At 55.3% G+C, this 19543-nt stretch overlaps 1 protein-coding gene across 2 annotated transcripts; it reads left to right on the forward strand.

Annotated features, from left to right (window-relative positions):
• The first annotated feature begins 10386 nt into the window (after positions 1-10386).
• On the forward strand, positions 10387-19243 carry PPP1R1B (protein phosphatase 1 regulatory inhibitor subunit 1B). Of its 2 annotated transcripts, none has more exons than XM_016164728.2 (7): positions 10387-10979; positions 12675-12735; positions 13080-13102; positions 13494-13572; positions 16723-16917; positions 18212-18331; positions 18420-19243. In XM_016164728.2, the coding sequence occupies exons 1-7, from the start codon at positions 10899-10901 to the stop codon at positions 18467-18469; spliced, it is 609 nt and encodes a 202-aa protein (XP_016020214.1). In that variant the 5' UTR covers positions 10387-10898; the 3' UTR covers positions 18470-19243. The 2 variants fall into 2 exon arrangements, with proteins under 2 accessions (XP_016020214.1, XP_016020215.1); XM_016164729.2 differs by having other exon boundaries at positions 10388-10979; positions 13497-13572.
• The last annotated feature ends 300 nt before the right edge of the window (positions 19244-19543 follow it).

Consider the following 19543-nt stretch of genomic DNA (forward strand, 5'->3'; position numbering starts at 1 on the left):
AATCCCAGCACCACTGTGGAAGTAAGGCTTCCCTTTTGTAAAATGGGCCCGCCTGCTGAGACTGTCATTAAGTGTTAAAGGAGCTAACAGGTGTGGAGATGCTGCCTCAGCCCACAGCCCTATCCAGATACATTTGATTTAGCCTCAAGCTCCTGACCAACTTTATTTTATAAAATCTTTGTTTTTGGAGCTCTGTCCATTACATCTTTATTCTGCCTTTCTTGTCAGTTTTCCAGGTGAGCATTTGGGATGTCCTGTCCCTGCCCCTTCAATGGATCCACACAGGAGGGCAGTCAGACTAAGAAGGAGCTCAAGGTGGCCAAAAGAGCATTGGACTTAGCGGAGCTCTTTTGACCCTCTGCTTCCTCATCTGTAAAATGGTAATAGTGCTCCCTGCCCACCTGCTCATCTCCCTCAGCACTGATAGGAAGACCAAAATGACAGTCAGTTATTACGTGCAGTTAGCTTACATCCTGATGGAAGGGAGATGGTGGGCACCTGGTAGGGCAGTGCAGGGCAGCAGGAAGAGTACAGAACCAGTGTGTGTCCTGGGCTCTCTCTCCTCCAGGTGGCTTTGCTGTGAACTTCCCTGAGACCTGGGCATTTCTTGGTTTCCTCTCCTGGAAATTAGAGCTAAAGATCTGGGCTGGGGACTTCTAAGGGCCTGCTGCTGGATAGTTCTCTGATCCTTCCCTTGAGCCTGGCACAGGCTCAGTGGATACAGATGACCCACAGATGTAGTGGTGCTGGTGCTCATACGAGGACAGCTCAAGGGCAGTGGAGGTGGTGGGGGGGAAGGATGTGTACATGGAGGGGACGGCCAGGGCAGGAGGTCACAATTTAACCAGAGACCTCTTGGCTCAGCCCGTGGGAGACTGGAGCCCAGGACAGTGTGAACGAGACTTAGCCACAACTTCCCTGTTTCACTACTCTAAAGGGCCAGGATGGGCATGGGGAGGAAAGGAAACAGTTTAGGGTTGGGAGCATCAGGGACTAATGCCCCCTTTTACAGACGAGGAAACCACAGCACAGAAAGAGCAAGCAACTTGCCTGCTGTCACACAGTAAGTGAGTAAGGGAGCTGGGACTGGAAATTAGGAGCCCAGTTTCTGCTCTGGGGTCCTCCTGTCCCTTGGGCTCAGGGCTTTCTGCAATAATGTAATATATAATCTATAATAATGACAATGGTGGGTATTATCAGTGTCAGGCTCCAGGCTTCACAAGCAACATCTTGCTTCATTCTCACCACGACCTTGGAGGTGAGGCTACTATTTCCTCCACTTAAAGACAAGGATACTGGAGCACAGAGAGGCTGGGGTTAAGGTTAAGGCCAAGGTCACACAGCTAGTAAGTGGCAGAGCCTGATTTGAACCAAGCTCTGACTGAGTTTATGCTTTAATTACTTATCACATACTGTGTTCCTTTCTCCAAAGCCCCCATGATCTCCACAGTGTGGGACCAGCACAGTTTGCAGTAGAAAGGGAAGGAGCATGCCCTGGGAAGGACTGGTGCCCAGCTTTTGCCCTCTGTCCAAACCCTTAAGTCAACAGAGCCAGTGCTCTGGCCTGAATCTCTGAAGTTCTACTGATGGATGGGGAGGGGCTCCCTCTACACACGGAAGAGGCAGTCACATTAAACGTGGAGTTTCTCCACCCTGCATTCCCTCTTTCCTCAGCTCCTTCAGAAGGTGTCCTCCTTGACCTTGCAGGCTCACTAAGGTGCTTCCTCCACCACGATGTCCTCCCTGATGTTCCCGGGGGGAAATGTCGCTTTCTCCTCTGGTCCTTGGCACCACATCGAGCACTTGGGGATGGACAGGCCAGCTGGAACCGCAGTTTTACCACTTGATCACTAGCCACCTGCCACACGGTTCTGTTCTGTCTGTAAAATGGGAATAAGGAGTCCAACGTCCGGGTGGTTCTGCTGTGAGGATTAGAAGCTAAGCGTCGTCCTTTGAGGAAGCACCTGGCACCCAGTGAGTCCCTGCCACTCGCTCTTTCTCCTCCTTGCCCTTCTCCTCCTGGCTTTCTCGCCGTTCTCTCCTCATCGCCGCGCCGCGCTCCTGGCACAGAGCCCGGCGCGCCCCAGCCGCCCCAGCCCGGCTCGCAGCCTGACTTCCTGCCCGGCGGGTTCCCTCGGCACGTGCCCCGCACCCCCTGGGGCCGCGCCACCTCCTGGCCAGCCTGCGCGCGCCCTCTCTCCCGGAGCCGGGCTTGGGCTGCTGGTCGCCTCTTGGAAAGAGATCCAAATGACCGCTCAGAGATGGGGTCGGGGTGGGGCTGGACGGGAGCGGGCCGGAGGCGGCGGGAAGAGGACGCTGCCCCTTTAAGGTGCCACCGCCGCGTGGCAGGGAAACAGCTTGTGCCAGCCCCATTCCGCCCGGCTCCGCTCGCAACAAGAAACACAATGCATAACAATCAGACGCGCACTTGGAGCCGTGCCACGCGGCGGGGGCGGGGCAGGGCCGCCGGCGGGGCAGGGGCGCCGGGGTCGCGACCTCGGATCGGCGACCGGCGGCCCTGGCCTGGTGCTCCCCACTCGGCCCCTCTGCGCTGGGTCCGGGCGCCCCCGCGCCCGGGTTCCCCTGCCTCGCTCCCTGTCACCTACCCTCCCTCCCCGCCTTCGCGCTCCCTACAAAGTTCATTCCCACTAACTCTTTTCCAGGCCACTTCCCCCTCACATCTGACAATCCGGGGCCCCTCATTCTCCCAGTAATCACTCCACTGCACTAATTGCACATGCAAATATGCAAATGCGTATTAATTAATTACTATACTAATTAGTTCTGTGGTATTTGCGAGTAATAAATCATTGGATGGGAGCGAGGAAGCTGGAGACCTGGCCCATTTTCATTCTGCATAAAATTTTAATGGTCTCTCTGGCTGATCCGGGACGGCAGCGCGCGGAGAGGCTCTTAAAGGGCCAGTGGCGGCGGGAAGGGGCATAGGCTGGGAGCGCGGGGCGACTCCAAGGAGGACGGCGCCCTGGGCGGGATTTGGAGCTGCAGCCCCACGCCCTGCGGAGGCTGTCTCCACCGTGGGGTTGGCTTTTCACGTCCTCTCCGGGGCTAAGTGTCCTTCTAGGTGGCTTCTAAAGAGAATCCCAGCAGAGGATGAGGCTGAGCTCTGCTTCTTTAAGAAAGGAACGAGGGCAAGGAGCTGTGAGAGGCCAATACCAAGGCCTTTGGGGGCCCTGGGAGACAGAAATGAAGACTCCACCTCTAGGATGGCAGAGTAAACTGAGGCACTGAACAGGCCAAGCTTAGCTCTTACCCATACCTGTCCCTAGGGGAAGGAAGTTACTTGGATGTCCTGGGTGCCCCAGTCTTTTTTTGGCTCTGGAGAGGGCCACCGAGGCTGAGAGTGGAGTGCCTCCAGCGTTCCCTTTCCACATGATCAAACCTCTGCCCCACCCCCGTGGGCACCAGCTGGCACCCTGGCAGAGCAGTCCTGGGCTTGAGTGGGCCCCCGGGACCCTGCTTTATTTCCAGGAGGTAGTCAAGACCTGGGCACAGGGAGGGGGCTGGCTGCTTTGCAGGAGCATTGACTCAAAGAGGCAGAGGATGTACCCCCTGATTGTACCCAAACCAGAATCTAAAGGGATGCTAGAGGTGGGAACACTGAGGAAATGGAGGCTGCAGGCCTGTCCTGAGCCAGAGTCTCCAATACCAGGGTCTCTAGTCTGGTTCTGCTCACCCTCCAAACTTCTGCCATCATCAAACCCCTGGGTGGAGCAAAGCCTAAAGAGCATTAGCCCTCTAGTGGGAGGGCAGATAATAGTAACAACTAACAATATTATGAGTTTGGTGAACATTTATTTAGCTAGAGACCTGTTCTGAGGCCTCTAGATGTCTCACAACCACCTACTGCCATGGGTTCTGTTGCCGTCCCCATTTTAAGGATGAAGAAACAGGGGCACAGGAAGGTTAAGCCCAAAGATCCTCAGCTGGGAGTAGTGGAGTGCGATTTGAACCCAGACAGTCCAGCTCTGGCATCTGGGTTCTTTCCACCACACTTTCCCACCTTTCTTTCCATCACCATGTCTTCGGCACCTACTGAGAGCCAGGCCTTGTGTTGAGAACTTCATGGGCAATGTCACATTCAATCCTCACAGCAACACAGGAGGGAGCTTCTGGAATTCTCCCCATTCTAGAGCTGAGGAACCCAAGGCCCAAAGAGGTGGACAAAGTTGCTGTGGGCAAACAGGGAGGATGTAGCAAGGCCAGGCTCACATCTGGCCTGTGTGACAGCAGAGTCCAGCAGGCAGGCTCTCTGATGTCTCCCCATTCTGCAGGGGATGAGGCAGGAAAAGGTCATGGCAGCCGCCGCTGATTAAGAGAACAAGAAATGGAAGGGATTTCAATTAGACAGACTGGGGAGAACTTAATTCTTGAGAGGTGGGGGCTTCAGGAGCTGGAGTGAGGTGGAAGCTTTTACTTCTTTCCAAAGAAGCAGGTTGAGGAAGGGCATGGCTACCAGAGTCAGGATGGGATGGGGGATGAAGGGATAGAAGAGAACAGAAAGGCCCAGAATGAGAAGCCCATCAGAACCCTGGTTGCTTTGTTCTTAATTTCGTTCCCAGAATTTCTACCCGTCTTCCCATTTTCCCTGAAATCCCCTGAGTACCCCTACTCCAAGACTTGCTATGTGGGAGAACCCAGGAGATCCAGCCTCTGCTCTTTCCAGCAGGGGGATAAAAAGATAATACTAAGTGTCACTCGTAACCACTTAATATGTGCCAGGCACTTTATGTGCATCAACTTGTTTAATTTTCACAAAAATTCTATACTTATTATCTCTAGTTTATAAATGGAGACACTGAGGAAAGAGATGTTAAGTTACTTGCCCAAGGTCACATGGATAAAAGTGAAAGACCTGGATTTGAACACCTAACCTCTTGTGCGGTACCATCCTGCTCCGCCTTTTCTACTGAGCTCCTTGTGGCTACAGGGGCATGGCTGGATTGACCCCTGGCCCAGAAGAGCCAGGGATCACAGTGGCTGGCAGTAGGCCTTTCACCCAGGGTGACTTTGGAATTTGCAGATGCGAAGAGAAAGAACATTCCATGTGCCTGCCATTCACATGGCCCTGGCCCCCATCCCACATGGATTTTCCTAGTGCCTTTTATATGTTAATGGGAGTTGGGCAAAGTGAATGTACAGGAGGCCCATATCCCTCCTCTCGTTATTCTGGAGATGAGTGTGTGTGAGCATCTCCCCAGCATTCCTTGCCCCCTCCCAGCCCACCCTTAAGAAAGAACAGCAGGGTCAGAGAGTTAGTTAGCATCTGCCAGGGGGACCACCCTGATAGGGAATTGAGATTCCAATGCTCTCAGGGATGTGCCCAGGGTCCTCTTACCTCCCAATGGTTCAGGGGACTTTCCCTAGAGAATCTGGACACCTTTATCTCCTCAGAATTAAGAAAACCTTTGATACCTACCTTCTGGGCCTGGGAATCTTGGGTGGTTATAGGGCATTGGGAGGGATGGCCTTTGGAATACAGCCCACCAGGAGAGAAAACCCATTCTCACCTCTCCATTCTCCTGAAGCGTGAAGAATCCGTGTTTATCAAGGTTTCCCCCACACCCACCCACTTCCTGGGAGAATGGGGGCAAGTTGGGGAGTTAGGGGAAGGAGGCAGGAGGGGCAGGATGACGGCTCTGAGCTTCTCTGTGCAGCCCTCGGGGCCGGGTGCCTGGGCAGGAGGAGGGGGCAGAGCAGCTGCTGGCGATTTATTAAGCAGTCACGGAAAAATTGGTTTATAAATTAACAGCTGTTTTAACTTTAGGGCCTCTTCTTCAGGGAATGGAAGCAGCCGACTGGACCGGGATTGGAGTGTGTGTGAGGCTGGTGGAGGGGGTGGGAGGCGGCGGGCTCCAGCAGCTGGCATTCTTCGGGGGCAGCCTCAGCTGGCACCTCGGGGGGCACCAGGCAGTGGCCAGAGCAGGGGGTCTCCAGGTGCCCGAGGCTGAGGCTGTCCCGCTGTGGGCTGCCGGCTTAGTCGCTCTTCTCAACAGTATCCCACCTGGGGGCGCCAGAGGGCACATATAGCTCTGTACTCATGTCTGCCACAAGAGGGCAGCCTCAGCCCACTGATTTCTGCTCCCCGCCCCGCCAGCCCCAACGGTCCAAACTGGGCTGGGTGAGAGAGAAACGCAGTCCAACGCTGAACATGAGAGAAGGTCGATCCAGTACACGCAAGCGATCTTCCACTCGCCCAACCTGAATGTATTAAAGGCAGCAGTAAGGAGGGAGAGCTCTGGAGTCGGACTGAGTTTGGACTCAAGCTCTGGGCAAAAAGTTCTGAGCTTCATTTGACTCATCTGTAAAAATGGAATGATACTAATGGGGATTAAATGAAGTAATACATACAAAGAGCCTAGTCCGGTGGACACGTCTCAAATAGTGTGCTAAGACATGATACGCCCAGCGAGGGGAGAGGGGAGGTTGATTTGCATGGGGCAATGTTTTGGGGTGATGAAAATATTCTTTATTTGTATTATGGTAGTGGTTATATGTTACAACATTTTCAAAAACTCGTTGAAATGTGTATTTGAAATTGGTACATTTTATTACATGTAAACTCTAACTCAGTAAAGATTTTTTTTTTTTTAAGCACACAACGTGAATTAATTGAACGGATAAACGGTTGGATGGTGGATGGATGAATGAATGTGTGAATGAATGTCTCAGGTAACGGCCTACTTGTCCTGGTGCCACCATTGTCCCTGCTGAGAGTGCCTTTGCCCTCTCCTCTTGGTGTCCACGGTCTTCCCCAGAAGTGGACCTTGGAATTCTACCCCGACCCCTCACCTCGTCCTCCCGCCCCCAACAGTGGCAGAGAAAGGTGCCCTAGCTAGAGCTCCCAGGCTTCTCCAAGGTTGCTTCCCAGGATTTCCTGGGTCCTCCCTTTCAGTTGCCACATGCCAACCCGGCCAGCTGGGTTCAGCTCAGCGGCGCCAAGGTCACGGGTGTGATGCCTAAACTACAAACCCACAGTGCCAGCAATACAGCGGCCCAAATCCTGGTGGACTGTGCCACCAGCTGGCCCTCTTCGGAACTGCAACCCTAGAGTTCCAAGAGAGCTGGAATCTTTCTTAAGGACCTAGCAGGGGCTCTACCCTGGGCTGGGGCTTTATTGAGTGAGTGAGTGAGTGAGTGAGTCTATGCAGTTGAGCCAGTTCTGCCTTCTGGTGACCCTATGAATGAACGATGTCCACAATGTCCTTTCTAAGGTCACACAGTAAATTGTAGACCTAAGTTTCTTCCTCAAGTCTGTCCAACTCCCCAGTCTATGTTCTGTCCATGAGACTGTATCTTGTTTGGGGGAAGGAAGGGAATATTCATGATTGTCCACTCTCCCCACCTCCCAGAAAGAGGGCAAAGGCCTCACACCAACCCTCCCAATTCAAGTTCCAGAGATAGTGAATGTTGTTCCTCCTATATGCTGGGCACAGCGGCAGCACCAGACCAATGATGTGAAGACAGATTGTGTATTCAAAATAGTGTGCTCAGACCTATGGTGCCTTAATAGACGAATAGACACTCCGTGATAAACATTTTTCAATCCAAGCAGAAAGACCCACCTTGGGGAGTTATGTCACACAAGGTCTTGAATTTGTTCCTTGGACCCAACAGCCTGTGCTTCTAACTCAAAATAATACCTGAAGAGTGGCACATTATTTTTACATCTCATTTGCATGTGATTAATTCTAAGTCAAAGAGAACGGAGGTCCCCCTGGCCCCTTGCTTCTCTGCCCCTCCAGGATGTACCTGACCCTGGCTGTTTCCCCCAGCCCTTGCTGGGCTCCCCCATCCTCATCAGCCCCTCCCCACTCCTTGCCCCTGCCCACACCTTCCCCAGTTCCCAGAAGTCCTGTTCCCTTCCTCCTTTGTCACCCACGCAGCCCCCACCGCCTGGCCGCCCACCTGAAAAACTTTTCCCCAAGTTCTTGAGAAGTCGCGTAGGATACAGGAGAGAAATATCAAAGTAATAAAACCTCATTTAATTCCTAACGGAGGGCAGAGCTGTGAGCTGCAATTATCTTAATGCTGAGCTATTTTTACTCTCTCTCCATCTCTGTCTCCTGCCTCTCTCCGTTGTGATGCTTTCTCTTTCTTCCTTTGTCTCTCCATCTCTCACATGTGTTTTCTCTGTCTCTTTTGGCTTCTTCCTACCTCCCCACCCCCTTTCTCTCTCTCACCTCTTGTCTCTGTCATCTTTCCTTCCCTTCCACCTCCTTCCTGTCCATCTGTCCCTTGTATTTGTACCTCTGTCAGCCAGTCTTGCCCATCTCTCTTGACCCTGGAGTTTAGCAGCTGAGCTGTGGGTGCCAAAAAAGCTGGAGGAAGAGGATAAAGACCCTCCCCTCCATCCCCAAACATTCCATCTTCCAGGCCTAACTGGGTCAGGGACATTTTTCCTGATTCAGGCCCTCTGAGAGCTCTAATCCTTTTGACAGAGCCTCTATAAACAAGTCCTCTCAGGTCAAATGAGCCTCAGCCACTGTGGTCCCCAGGGCCTCCTCAGCTCTGATGGGCTCCAAGGTGCAACTGGTGGTGATGCCTCCTTGTCCCTGTCCTCTCGTTACCCATCCAGCTGTCCTCTGTTCCCTTCTTCCCACCCCAGGGCCTTCCCACTCTCCAACAATGGAAGGCACAGGCAGGCCCCTCACCCTCGCTGTGGCCCAGTGGTCACTTGGGTTACTGCCTGGGCTGTGCCTTTCCCGTGCCTCTTCTGAGTTTCAGAAGCTCCTTATTTACTCTCCCAAGGCACTGCCAACCTGGTCTTTGCCAGCCCCCACCACACCCGATCTGGAAGAGGGGTCTGGGCCAAGCCAGGGGCTGCCAGAGATGCCCACACCCCTTGGCCAGCATTGTGGTATCCGGCTGTTTCCCAACAAGCGTATAAGTCAACGAATGCAGTGGGACTTGAGCCAGGCCTGAGGTTGGGGGCAGGGGAGCTGAGCAGCCAGGGCTTCCAGCTCACAAGAGCAAAGCTCTGCCCTCTTGCCATCCTCTCTCTCACCCCCAAAGTGGACAATGACTCTGGGGTACAACATCGTGCCCCTGACCCCATTTCCACAAGACTCCTCTGACCTCCTGTTCCCTCCTTGTTCTGCCAGGGACCCAACATACTGGGGCTGAGAGTGGAAAAGTTGCTGGAGGTAGGGGGAGGGCTCCTGACTAATCCAGGCCTGAGTGTGACCAGGACAGAACACAGCCAACATAAACAGAGCCCCAGGAAGACACACGCATGTGTACATGTCTACACACGCACCCTGTCAGCGCTACAGAGAGGCATTCAGACCCTTGCCCACAGGTCTGCAGAATGAAACACGGCTCCTGCAAAGATACCCAGGGCCTGGACTGGTAAACAAGGACACTCCAACCCACAGGCCAGCACCTCCCCTTCCCTCATCCAGAGACACACACAAACACCTCTGCAGAGAGAGAGGCTCACACCTCAGAAATGAGTGCACGACTCTCTCTCCTCAGCTCGGCTCTCGAATGCACCAGACACACGTGATGGCACGTGTACTGGTACAGGCAGCCCCCAACACCCCAAACTCTGTCCCCCTGAGGTGCTTCTGTCTCCTTCCCATCAGATACGGGGAGAAAAGGCAGGAGACACGTGAATCCAGGGTATATTGTGGCAGGGACACATCCCCCCCACACACACCCAAGTGCTCACAGGATCACAACCTCATGCCCCTCTGTTACACAGGCTGGAGCTGTGGATACAGTACCCTCACCCTCCTGTAAGCTGGCACACTCCTGCCCATCACCTTGACAGCCTCTGACAACCTCCCCCACACCCACACCCTCCCTCACACACACATAGTCCTCCCACACCCTGCCACTCACACTGCATCCTTGACACTCTGGCACACTTACTCACAGACTCACACGCACTCACACCACATTGCCCCCCCACACACACACACTTTCTAGCTACAGGCACCACAGAGCCCCTGACACTCACTCACACACACTCCCTGCCATGATGACTGACACGTGTCCTCCCACACGCAATCCTCTCTTTCACACTCACTCACTTTCTAGGACACCCCCATTCACAGCTTGACATGCTGGTGGCACTCTCTTCACCTCACAGGCCTCCTGGTAAAAGTCCAAGTACCCAAGCCATGAAGGGGTTAAAGCCAGAGTCCCGTTTCCCCTCTGCCCCTCTATCCCCCACCTTCTGCCTCCCCCCACTTTATCTTCCCTGCTGGACTCCATCAATAATTCAGCTTCAAGTTCTGGGGATACAGCAGGGGGCCCCCAGCCTGCTTCGCCCCGCCCTCCCCACCCTCCCCCGGCCCGGGAGAACACTCTTCTCCGTGCTCATTGGCCACTTTCTCCGGAGCCCTCCCATTAAGCCCCGGGCGCCAGTCTCAGGCGAGGGGACGGACTGGGGACCCCAAGGCTGGGGCCAGAGGGGCGAGACCGGGAGAGAGGGAGAGAGAGGCAGAGATAGAGAGAGACGCGGAGAGAAAGAGTGGGAGATAGGGAAGGGCGGAGAGACAGAGGAGTGACACTTAAAGACGCTCAGAGAGAGCAAGGGAAGGCAGAGAGAGGCAGAGACACAGAGACCAGCAAGCCGGGGAGCGCGCGGGTGGAGGCGCGAGGGGACCGAGGAGCGGTTCGAGCTCGGCGGGCGGGCCCGCGGGCAGGAGGGGCAGGGGGGCGGGCAGGCCGGCGGCGACCCCTCCTCCCGCGCTCTCCCCTCACCGCGCTCGGTATTTTTATCCGTGCGCACACAGCCCTCCTCCTCGCCACTTACCAGCCAGCCAGCTGTCGCCTCGGCGCCCCGACCTGCACGGGCGAGCCCAGCCGGGAGCGTCGCCCCGGACCCGGAGCCAAGCGCCCTCCCAGCCCCACCGGCCACCACGCCCGCCATGGACCCCAAGGACCGCAAGAAAATCCAGTTCTCCGTGCCCGCGCCCCCCAGCCAGCTGGACCCCCGCCAGGTGGAGATGGTAAGGGGGCCGCGCCACACACCCCCAGCGCCCCCTACGCACCTAGGGGAGCCCTTGCTCTCCGGGCGCTGCCAGGTCTGCACTGGCCTGGGGAATGGGGGCGACGGAGAGTTCCGGGCCACCTCGGACCCGGCGAGGCCTCCGGGCAGCGCGTGAAGTTCGCTGGAGACTCGTGCAACTTTTCCCCCCGGGGCCTCGGTCCTGATTCCCGCGCCGGGGAATTCCCGGCGTTGAGCGTCTGAGCGTTTGGGCAGGCCATTCCGGGCCGCCCGCCCCAGGAAGGGTGACTGCCCTCTGGACCCTTGCACAGTGTCCTCCTGCTCTAGGCTACCACAGGGACCTCTGCACCCCAGTCCCAGCCAGCGCTGGTCAAATGTGAGAAACCTTCCCTGACCCATTATATGGAGCAGCCCCCCAAAACTGCTGCCCCACAGTCCTGCCCCTCTAGTCCCACCCTGTATGTCTGGGTTGGGGTTGCCAAAACCTTGTTCTGACCTCCTTCTGCTGTCAGGCCCTAAAATGAGCTAGACATGGTGGGGTCAGGGGGTGACCCATCATCACAGAAGCGAGACCTCTTCACGTAGACCACCCAGATCTCCAGAGAGCCTTCCTGGGGGCTGGGAGGCCTCCAAAGGTGGGGAGGAGGAGGAGGAAGGAGAGAACAGAGGATGCTCCCCCCAACCTAGCCGGGTCACTTGTTGCTGAGTCCCAGTGGGCTCCTAACAGAGCAGTGGGAGTAGGGCCGAGCCATTTTGGCCGGGTGGGTTGGGTCCTAGGCCTGAGCAGCTTTTGGTCTGCAGGGCAGTGCTGGAATTCCGGCAGGAGGAGGTGGCGGGAGGAGGTGGCGGTTTCAGCTTAATTCACCTGGTTCTCTTTGTGCATTTCCCTGGAGCTCAGAAGGGACCTAATTAACTGACAGTTGGTCTGATTGCCAAGCTAGGGGTGGGGGCAGTTACTGGGAGTGCTCTGTGCCCCCTCCACCCCATACCCTCACCGTTCAGCTTGACTTATGTACCAAGGAGGGCAACTTTTCGTTTTTTATGAAGACTGTGCCAAGAGTTCCACAGCCTGAGAGAGACTACTGGACTCCTAGATTCCCAGATGTGGGCTCCCAGAGATATCCCCCAGACCCCTGTAGTCTGTGACTCAGACCCACACCTGAGCTTCAGCATGAGTTTGGAGGTGCCTGCAGTGCCCCGGCTCAGCCTCCCTCTGCAGCTGGATCTAGTTTCTTTGGAGCCCTTGAGCTGACCTTAGGTGGGCAGGGCCACGTGAGTGCCATGGCCCATGGGGCATCTTCCACAGCCAGCTTCAGTTCCCGAGGTCTGATGTCTTCAAACAATGGGAAAGAGTGGGCCTTGATAGGGGAGGATAGAAAGGGAGATGCTCCTTATGGAGTAACCGCGAGTGGAATGCTCATGGGCTGGGAGTCAGTGACCAGTTTTTTCTCATCCTTCCTTTACCTTAACGTGCTGTGTGGCCTTGAGCACTTTGCCTGAATTCTCAGAGCCTTGAGTTTTTACCTGAGTAAAATGAGGGGGTTGGATGAACTATAGAGTTCTTTTCAGCTCTGACAGTCTTTGATTCAGAAGTTCCCTGGGGACTCCAAAGCACTGTTTGTTCCATGCTGGTGGGGGGCAGTGGGGGTGGGCTGCAGAAGCCTGTCCTACCGCACATCTTTCTCCATCTCCTTAGATCCGGCGCAGGAGACCAACCCCTGCCATGCTGTTTCGGCTCTCAGAGCATTCCTCACCAGGTGGGCCCCTTCCCTGCCCCTGCCCAGCCCTGGCCCTACCCTAGCTCTGATGCCTTCTTGGGGCCCTTGCCAAAGCCCCAGGAGTAGTAGGAAATGGAGAAGAAGTGGTGGGGGTGGAGGGGTGCGGGGAGGGGGGTTGCGGGTGGGGGGAAGTAAGGTCTGGGAGCCCAACCCTGCTGGGTTCATTTATTCCCAGGCGCCTCCCAGCACTAGGAAGTTAACAGCATATTTTCCCTTTCCCCAGAGATTGACCCTTTGGGGAAAGTAATTTGGATTCTCTTTCTCTCTCCCTTCCCTCCCTCTTCTCTCTTCCTCCGCCCTCCTTCACCTGTGGCCTCCCTCAGAGGAGGAGGCTTCCCCCCACCAGGTGAGTTTCCAGGGGCAGCAGGAAGGAGGCATTGGGTGAGATGGTTGGGATTGCTTCCCAGCTAACACAGGGTGCCACTCGGGAGGACACATTAGCATAACATTCGGCACCTCTGGTGAGAGTGCCTGGTGCCAGGCTGCCACCAGCAGAGCACCCTCTGCCCAGATTGAGGTGAGGCCTCCAGAACCTAGGGTCCCACCCCAAGCCAGGCCACAGCTTATGGAGGCCCTCCCAAAGCAGTGGGGTGGTGCAGGACCTGAGGGGCAGCAGTGCCTGACCCATCAGCAGAGGCTAGATCAGTGTGCCCAGGTCGCTATGGGTGGAATGGAGTGGAGGGAGGTGGAAGGGAAGGGGCCTGCGGTGAGCCCGTTTAACCTGGCACTTCACCCAGCAGAGAGCCTCAGGAGAGGGGCACCACCTCAAGTCGAAGAGACCCAACCCCTGTGCCTACACGCCCCCTTCGCTGAAAGGTACTATCCCCCCACTCATCAGTCTGGCTGTCTCCATGACCCCTGGAACTGAGTTGACACTGGGGGAGGGAGGTGAAGTTTTGAGCTTTTGTCAATGGGGAGGGGTTGTCTTGTGTCCCCCAAGCCCTGCTTAGAGACCAATGCTGTCTTAATTTTGCCTTGTAAAAAAGAAGAGGCTGGGAAGGGTGGCTGTGGGCTTGAAAGAAAAAAGGGGGCAGGCCTCAAATAATAAGTAGGCACCAACATAGAGACACCCAGCTCCGGGCCTCCCCTTTGCAAGTGCACACTGGCCACCTCCCGCTCCTCACTCCCCAAAGGGCACCTTCTTCCCTGGGCCGCACTCCTTGCTCCCCTCACCCATCCATGTAACATTTGCACAGGTCTGTGTGCTGGGTACCTCTTCCTGCTTTTCCTTTCTCTATTAAGAGGCAGATCATTTCTATAGCACGCACTTATTCAACACCTTGTGTGTGTCAGGCCTCACTGGTGGGCACTGGGCAAAAGAAGGGGAGCAAGATTTGGTCCTTGCTCTGGTGACAGTTTGCTTCAAAGGGTCAGGAGGACCCTTACAGAAAGAGGGTGTTTAAGCCTGGATTTGAAGGATAAATAGGAATTCAACTGGTAGGCAAGGCCTAGAAGGGCATTCTAGGAAAAAGGAAGGTGTGGAAAAGGGGAGGAGGTGTAAAATCACAGGGGTCTTTAGGGCCATCCTGGAGACTGGGCTTGAAGTGGGGAACTGTGCGAATACACCTGGAGAAGAAAGTGGGACAGATTGGGGTGTGGGGTGGGTCTCTTCCTTACTAAGCCGTAGGATGCCTTCCCCATCTGGACTCCTGCCTGAGGCTCTTCCTGCCTGGCCAGCCCCCTCCTCCCACAGAGAGAGGGAGGGAGACCGGAAGGGTGTACTGAGAGCTCCCTCCAGGTAGGTTTAATGACTTCCCAGTATCAGCCAAGGTCCATAGGTGCACCTGTCAGCCTGCCTACCAGGGTTGGGAGCAGAGAGCAGAGCCTGGGAGGAGAGGAGAGAAAGGGCAGGGGCCCTTTATCTTCTCCCAAGATAGGAAAATGAAGGAACAGCAAGCAGGCAGTGTGGTTCAACACCTGGAAGGACTTCCCACCTGTGGGGATGCAGGGACGGCCAACCCCTGAAGCAGGTGTGGGCAGAAGGGCATCTTCTCAGGAGAGAATATAAGAAATCTCCCTTTCCCACCCTGGGCTGGGGGTTGGTGAGTGGATGTGATGAACCATCTTTGGGCTCTTGAGTGTGAGCATGGGGCAGAGAGCTGGGTGAAGAGGATAGGGCCAAGGCTTTCCAGGCACCCCATAATGGCCAGAAAGGTGCCCACCCCCATTGCCCCTTTGGACTGCACTTTAGGAGAGTCTAAGGGGATGAGAAGCAGGGCAGTGGAAATGGGCCAGGACAGGGGTGGGCAGTGGGGGTGGGGGAGTGGGAATTGTGCTGGGGACTTTTGTGCTTAAAAAAAAAGGGGACCGAGGGGCCCTGGAGATGGAGACAGAGAAAGGAGCGTGAGGGGGAGACCCCAGAGAGCCCTGAGAGGCACGAGGCACTGCACACGTGGGAGGCTCACGGGGTGCCAGCACAGGCGGCTGCACACACCTATTGTTGTCACTGAGGCTCACGAATTGAGCTCTCCTCCCCCAGCTGGGGAAGAGGGCGGCTGCTGGAGCTGCCACCTCCTCTCCTGTCTTCCCCCCTCCCTCCAACCCTCAGAGGACCATTCTGTACCTGGAGGGCACTGTTTTTGTAGGCTCCAGTTCCTTTCTGGGTAAGGAAAAGCACCTGGCAGGGTCGGGGTTCTCTAGGGGAAGAAATCAAGGGCCCCTGGAGGAGGGTGGTCAACACTAAGTCTTGGCTTGAGGGGGATCTCTCCAAGGCTGAGCTCTCACACTTGGCTCAAGGTGAAACTTCAGTGCGTCTCCAAGTGTCCCCAAGGCAAGGGTAGGGCGATTTATTGCACTTTTATTGCCTGGGTAGCTTGCCCAGAGCCAGCGGGAGGCACTGAGCTGGGAGCTCGGGGCAAGGCGGGGCAGCGGGCACACACAATGCACCCTCTGTGCCTGTCCCCGAGTTGGCAGGAGTGTAGTGCCCTGCTCACTGCACCGGAGGTTTCCAGCCTGGATCTACCCCTCTGGGCTTTCTGAGGGGAGGGGCTGCCTATGGACCAAGAAGGAGCTTTAGCAACACTAGCCCCTAGCTTACCAGCATCTTGTCTGTGGGCTGTGAGTTTAGTGACCCAAATGCTCTAAAATTCCACCGACTCCTGGCCCTGTTGCTGCCTCTGCCCCAGCCACTCCTCACAGTGTCCCCTCTACCTCTGCCATTCTCCCAGAATCCCCCAGCTCTGGCCCCTTTCTCCAACAGGCCTGGTCCCTTCCATCTTTTGGAAACTTCTCTCCAGCTGCCCACATGGTTCCCTTCCTAGGACCTATCCCAGCAGGCCTTGGTGGTGTTGGGTGGTGGGGGTGTTTGCTGCTTTCTAGGTCACCACAGAGGGAGCTGGAAGCTTGGGGATGTGGGTCAAGATTGTGGGGGCCTGTGTCTGAGCACACCACATCCCCAGGCACAGACTTCATTGGCTGCAGACTATTAAGTCCTCAGTCTCAGAATTGTTCCTACCTCTTAAAGCCTAGGCAGAGGTGTGTGCAGTGGCATCTATTGACAGGGCAGTGCCAGGGGGTGGGCAGGATCGTGGTGAGCAGTGTGCCCTGAGCCAGCTGGGCACTCCTCCAGACAAATCCCCCTGGGCTGTAACTGGTGGACACTATGTCCAGTACTAACCGGTCTTTGGAGAAGTAAGCTCCCCAGCCAGGGAATGTTAAGCTGCTGTTGTGCCTGCCTAGTCTTGTCCAGCTTGATACCCTATGGCCTGGTTCCAGCATCTGGGGGGCCAGCATCTTTGGACAGCTTAAGAGCTAAATATGATCAAGAGTCTACCCCCTGCTGCTTTGGCCTGGTCTGGCCCCCAGCAGGCTGACCTGAAGACTTCACTTTTGAACTAGATCGGTGAGGAGGTTAGCTCTGCCCCAGGCCCATGGAAGGAGGCTGGGGGCTGGGCCACACGCCTCTCCAGCTCCAGGGGCTGTTTCTCGGGCCTGGCTGACCCTGCCTTCCCGGTGCCCCTGTGCCAGCCGTGCAGCGCATCGCCGAGTCTCACCTGCAGTCCATCAGCAACCTGAGCGAGAACCAGGCCTCAGAGGAGGAGGACGAGCTGGGGGAGTTGCGGGAGCTGGGCTACCCAAGAGAAGAGGAGGAAGAAGATGACGAGGATGAGGATGAGGAAGAAGACAGCCAGGCTGAAGTCCTGAAGGGCAGCAGGGGGCCGGGTGAGCTAAAGGGGCTGCGCAGCCTAGGTCCCTCCGCTATGGGTCAAGTGGGATCCTCGAGTTCTCGGGGACATCCCTCCCAGGTCACAGTCACAAGCCTCTTCCCCTACAGATGCTTCATATTCAGCCTTATCTGACACCTGGGCCACTCCCCTCCTTGACTCAGTCCCTCTTTCAATTAGGTTTTTCTTCATAATTAATTCCTCTCTTTCCCAAGAATTAAGGCAAGGCCACATGAGGACTGAAGCTGGACCCAAGAACTTCCCACCCATGGTGGTGAATGGGTGCAAGGAGATGGAGGAATGAGGGGTGAAGGATATCCAATGCCGCTATGGCTTGCATTACTGAACATAGGATGTGGTCTCTGCTGGGAAGCAGAGGACTGGCTGATAAATCCTCTTCAGGCCCCAGCAGGCTGTTTCTCCTCTTTCATTTCCTAGGCTAGGGTAAAAGGATGCCCTCTAGTGTCTAGACGGAGAATCTAGGATTCAGGAACTATTCTGGTCCTGAGCACTTCCAACCCCAGCTGCCTGGAAAGGAAGGGGCCAGGGAGGGGCCCAAGACCCACACAGAAGGCCCGAGAGCCAGAGGCCACAGATCCAACAATCTCCCCAGAGGGTTTCAAGGCGCAGAGAATTTCTAAGCAGGAAGATCTCAGTCTCTCTCGTGGCTGTTTCTCCCATGCCTGGCCATGGAAGGCCGTGCCACATCTACCCTTCCTAATGCACATTAAACTTTTTGGTCCCAGAGTTTATGGGGATGAAAAACAGCCAACCACCCAAGCTAGACGTGTCTAGCCTTTGCACCCAAACAGAATGGCTTGGGCCTCCTCTCTGCATCTTGGTCCGTGGCGGGGTATTGGCTACGGGAACAAAAGCTCTAGCTGGAAGAGTTGAGTCAACTCCCACTGAGACCCCCAGAACAGATGGAGGGGAGGTGAAAGGAGACTGTTCCTTCCCAAAAAGCAACAGGGCAGTGGGTCAAATGACAAGACTACCAAGGACCTATATCAACTGCCACCACTCCCAGAGTAGCTCCTCAGTGCCATGCTAGGCCAGACAAGGCATTAATATTATCTCATTTAAGGCAATCTACACAATTTCCCTCTTACCATCCCCTTCAGAGAGGTAATAACTGACTTATCTAAGTCATATGGCTAATAATTGGCAGAGCTTTCCTAGTCCAGTGCTCTCTCTGCTATACCATGATGGCCTCAGAAAGCTTAGCCCATGCTCCAGGACAGCCAGATGGACACTCAACATCTGTGGTTTCATCCTTTTTTCCCCATCCCTAGCTGGACAGAAGACAACTTGTGGCCAGGGTCTGGAGGGGCCCTGGGAGCGCCCACCCCCTCTGGATGAGCCCCAGAGAGATGGAAGTTCTGAGGACCAACTAGAAGACCCTGAACTTAGTGGTGAGGCTTAGGAGTGGTGTACAGGGAGGTGGGGCTGGGATCCCGGTTAGGCATGTCTACACCCTGAGTCCCTCTGCTTGCCTTGCAGAACTTGGGGAGGAGCCACTGCGCCCTGTTCACCCTGAGCCTGGCACATAGGCACCCAGCTCCGTATCTCCCAGAAGGAAGTGGAGGGGGCATCACTGTTCCCCAGAAACCCACTTTGTCTTCACCCTATTTTCTGCCCTTCCCCTCACTTGCTAGGGCTGCGGCTTCTGACTTCTAGAAGATTAAAGCTGGTCTGTGTTTGCTTGTTTGCCCACCTTTGGCTGATGCCCAGAGTTCCTGGGTACTTGCTGCCTGATGCCTACCCCTGCTAGTCATTCCCCTGTTCATTTAGTGGGAGGCGGGATGTGAGAGAGCTTGCATTGGAAAATCTAGTAAACAAGGGACAAAGGTTCATTCTTCACCATTCTTTCTACTCCCTAGACCTTCTCTTGGGCACAGGAAAACCGCAGGGCAGGACCCTAAGATCTGGGGAAAGTGGGTATGGAGAATCTGTAGGTACCCTAGATCCTTCTCCACCCTCTCTCCTCCTATGGGGGATACCAAGTCACCACCTCTCTCACTGGCTTTTATCAAGGTTGGGGAGGATTTAGGCATCCTTCTCCATAGCCTCAACATTTTGGAAATCTTCCCTTTATCACCCCTGCTCCCATACTGGGTGCCTGGAAGATGAACTGGCAGAGGCTGCTTTGTTGCGTTTTGTTTGTGCTTTGATGCCAGGAATGCCGCCTAGTATATGTTCTTGGGGGGGGGGCACGTGGTGGGGGGAGCCAGGTTCTTGTTCTCAAGCTGCTCTGCCCCCTCCCTCTCTTCCCTGACTCCAGACCTGAACTGCTCCCGTGCTGTAATAAATCTTTGTAAATAACTGTTCTGAGGCTCCTTTTTTCAGGGGAAAGGAAAGGGAGGAGGAGGTAACAGGTTCCCCACTACCACCATGTGGAAGACCTAGTTGGTGGTCATCTAAGCGACTTGATCCTAGCGTCCAGTCCTCTAGTCTAGGAGTCTTTCCTGCAGACAATCAGCTCGGGGCACTCTTAGGAAGGACCACAAAAGTTCTAGAACCTGCTAGAGATGGCAGAAAGAGGCAAAGGGAGGAAAGAGAAAAAGGTACTTCAAGAATAATTATGGATTCCTCCAAATTCTGTCCTCCCTAGCACTCCCTCAAGA

This window comes from Rousettus aegyptiacus, unplaced genomic scaffold (assembly GCF_014176215.1).
Source record: "Rousettus aegyptiacus isolate mRouAeg1 unplaced genomic scaffold, mRouAeg1.p scaffold_m13_p_6, whole genome shotgun sequence".
Taxonomy (NCBI): domain Eukaryota; kingdom Metazoa; phylum Chordata; class Mammalia; order Chiroptera; family Pteropodidae; genus Rousettus; species Rousettus aegyptiacus.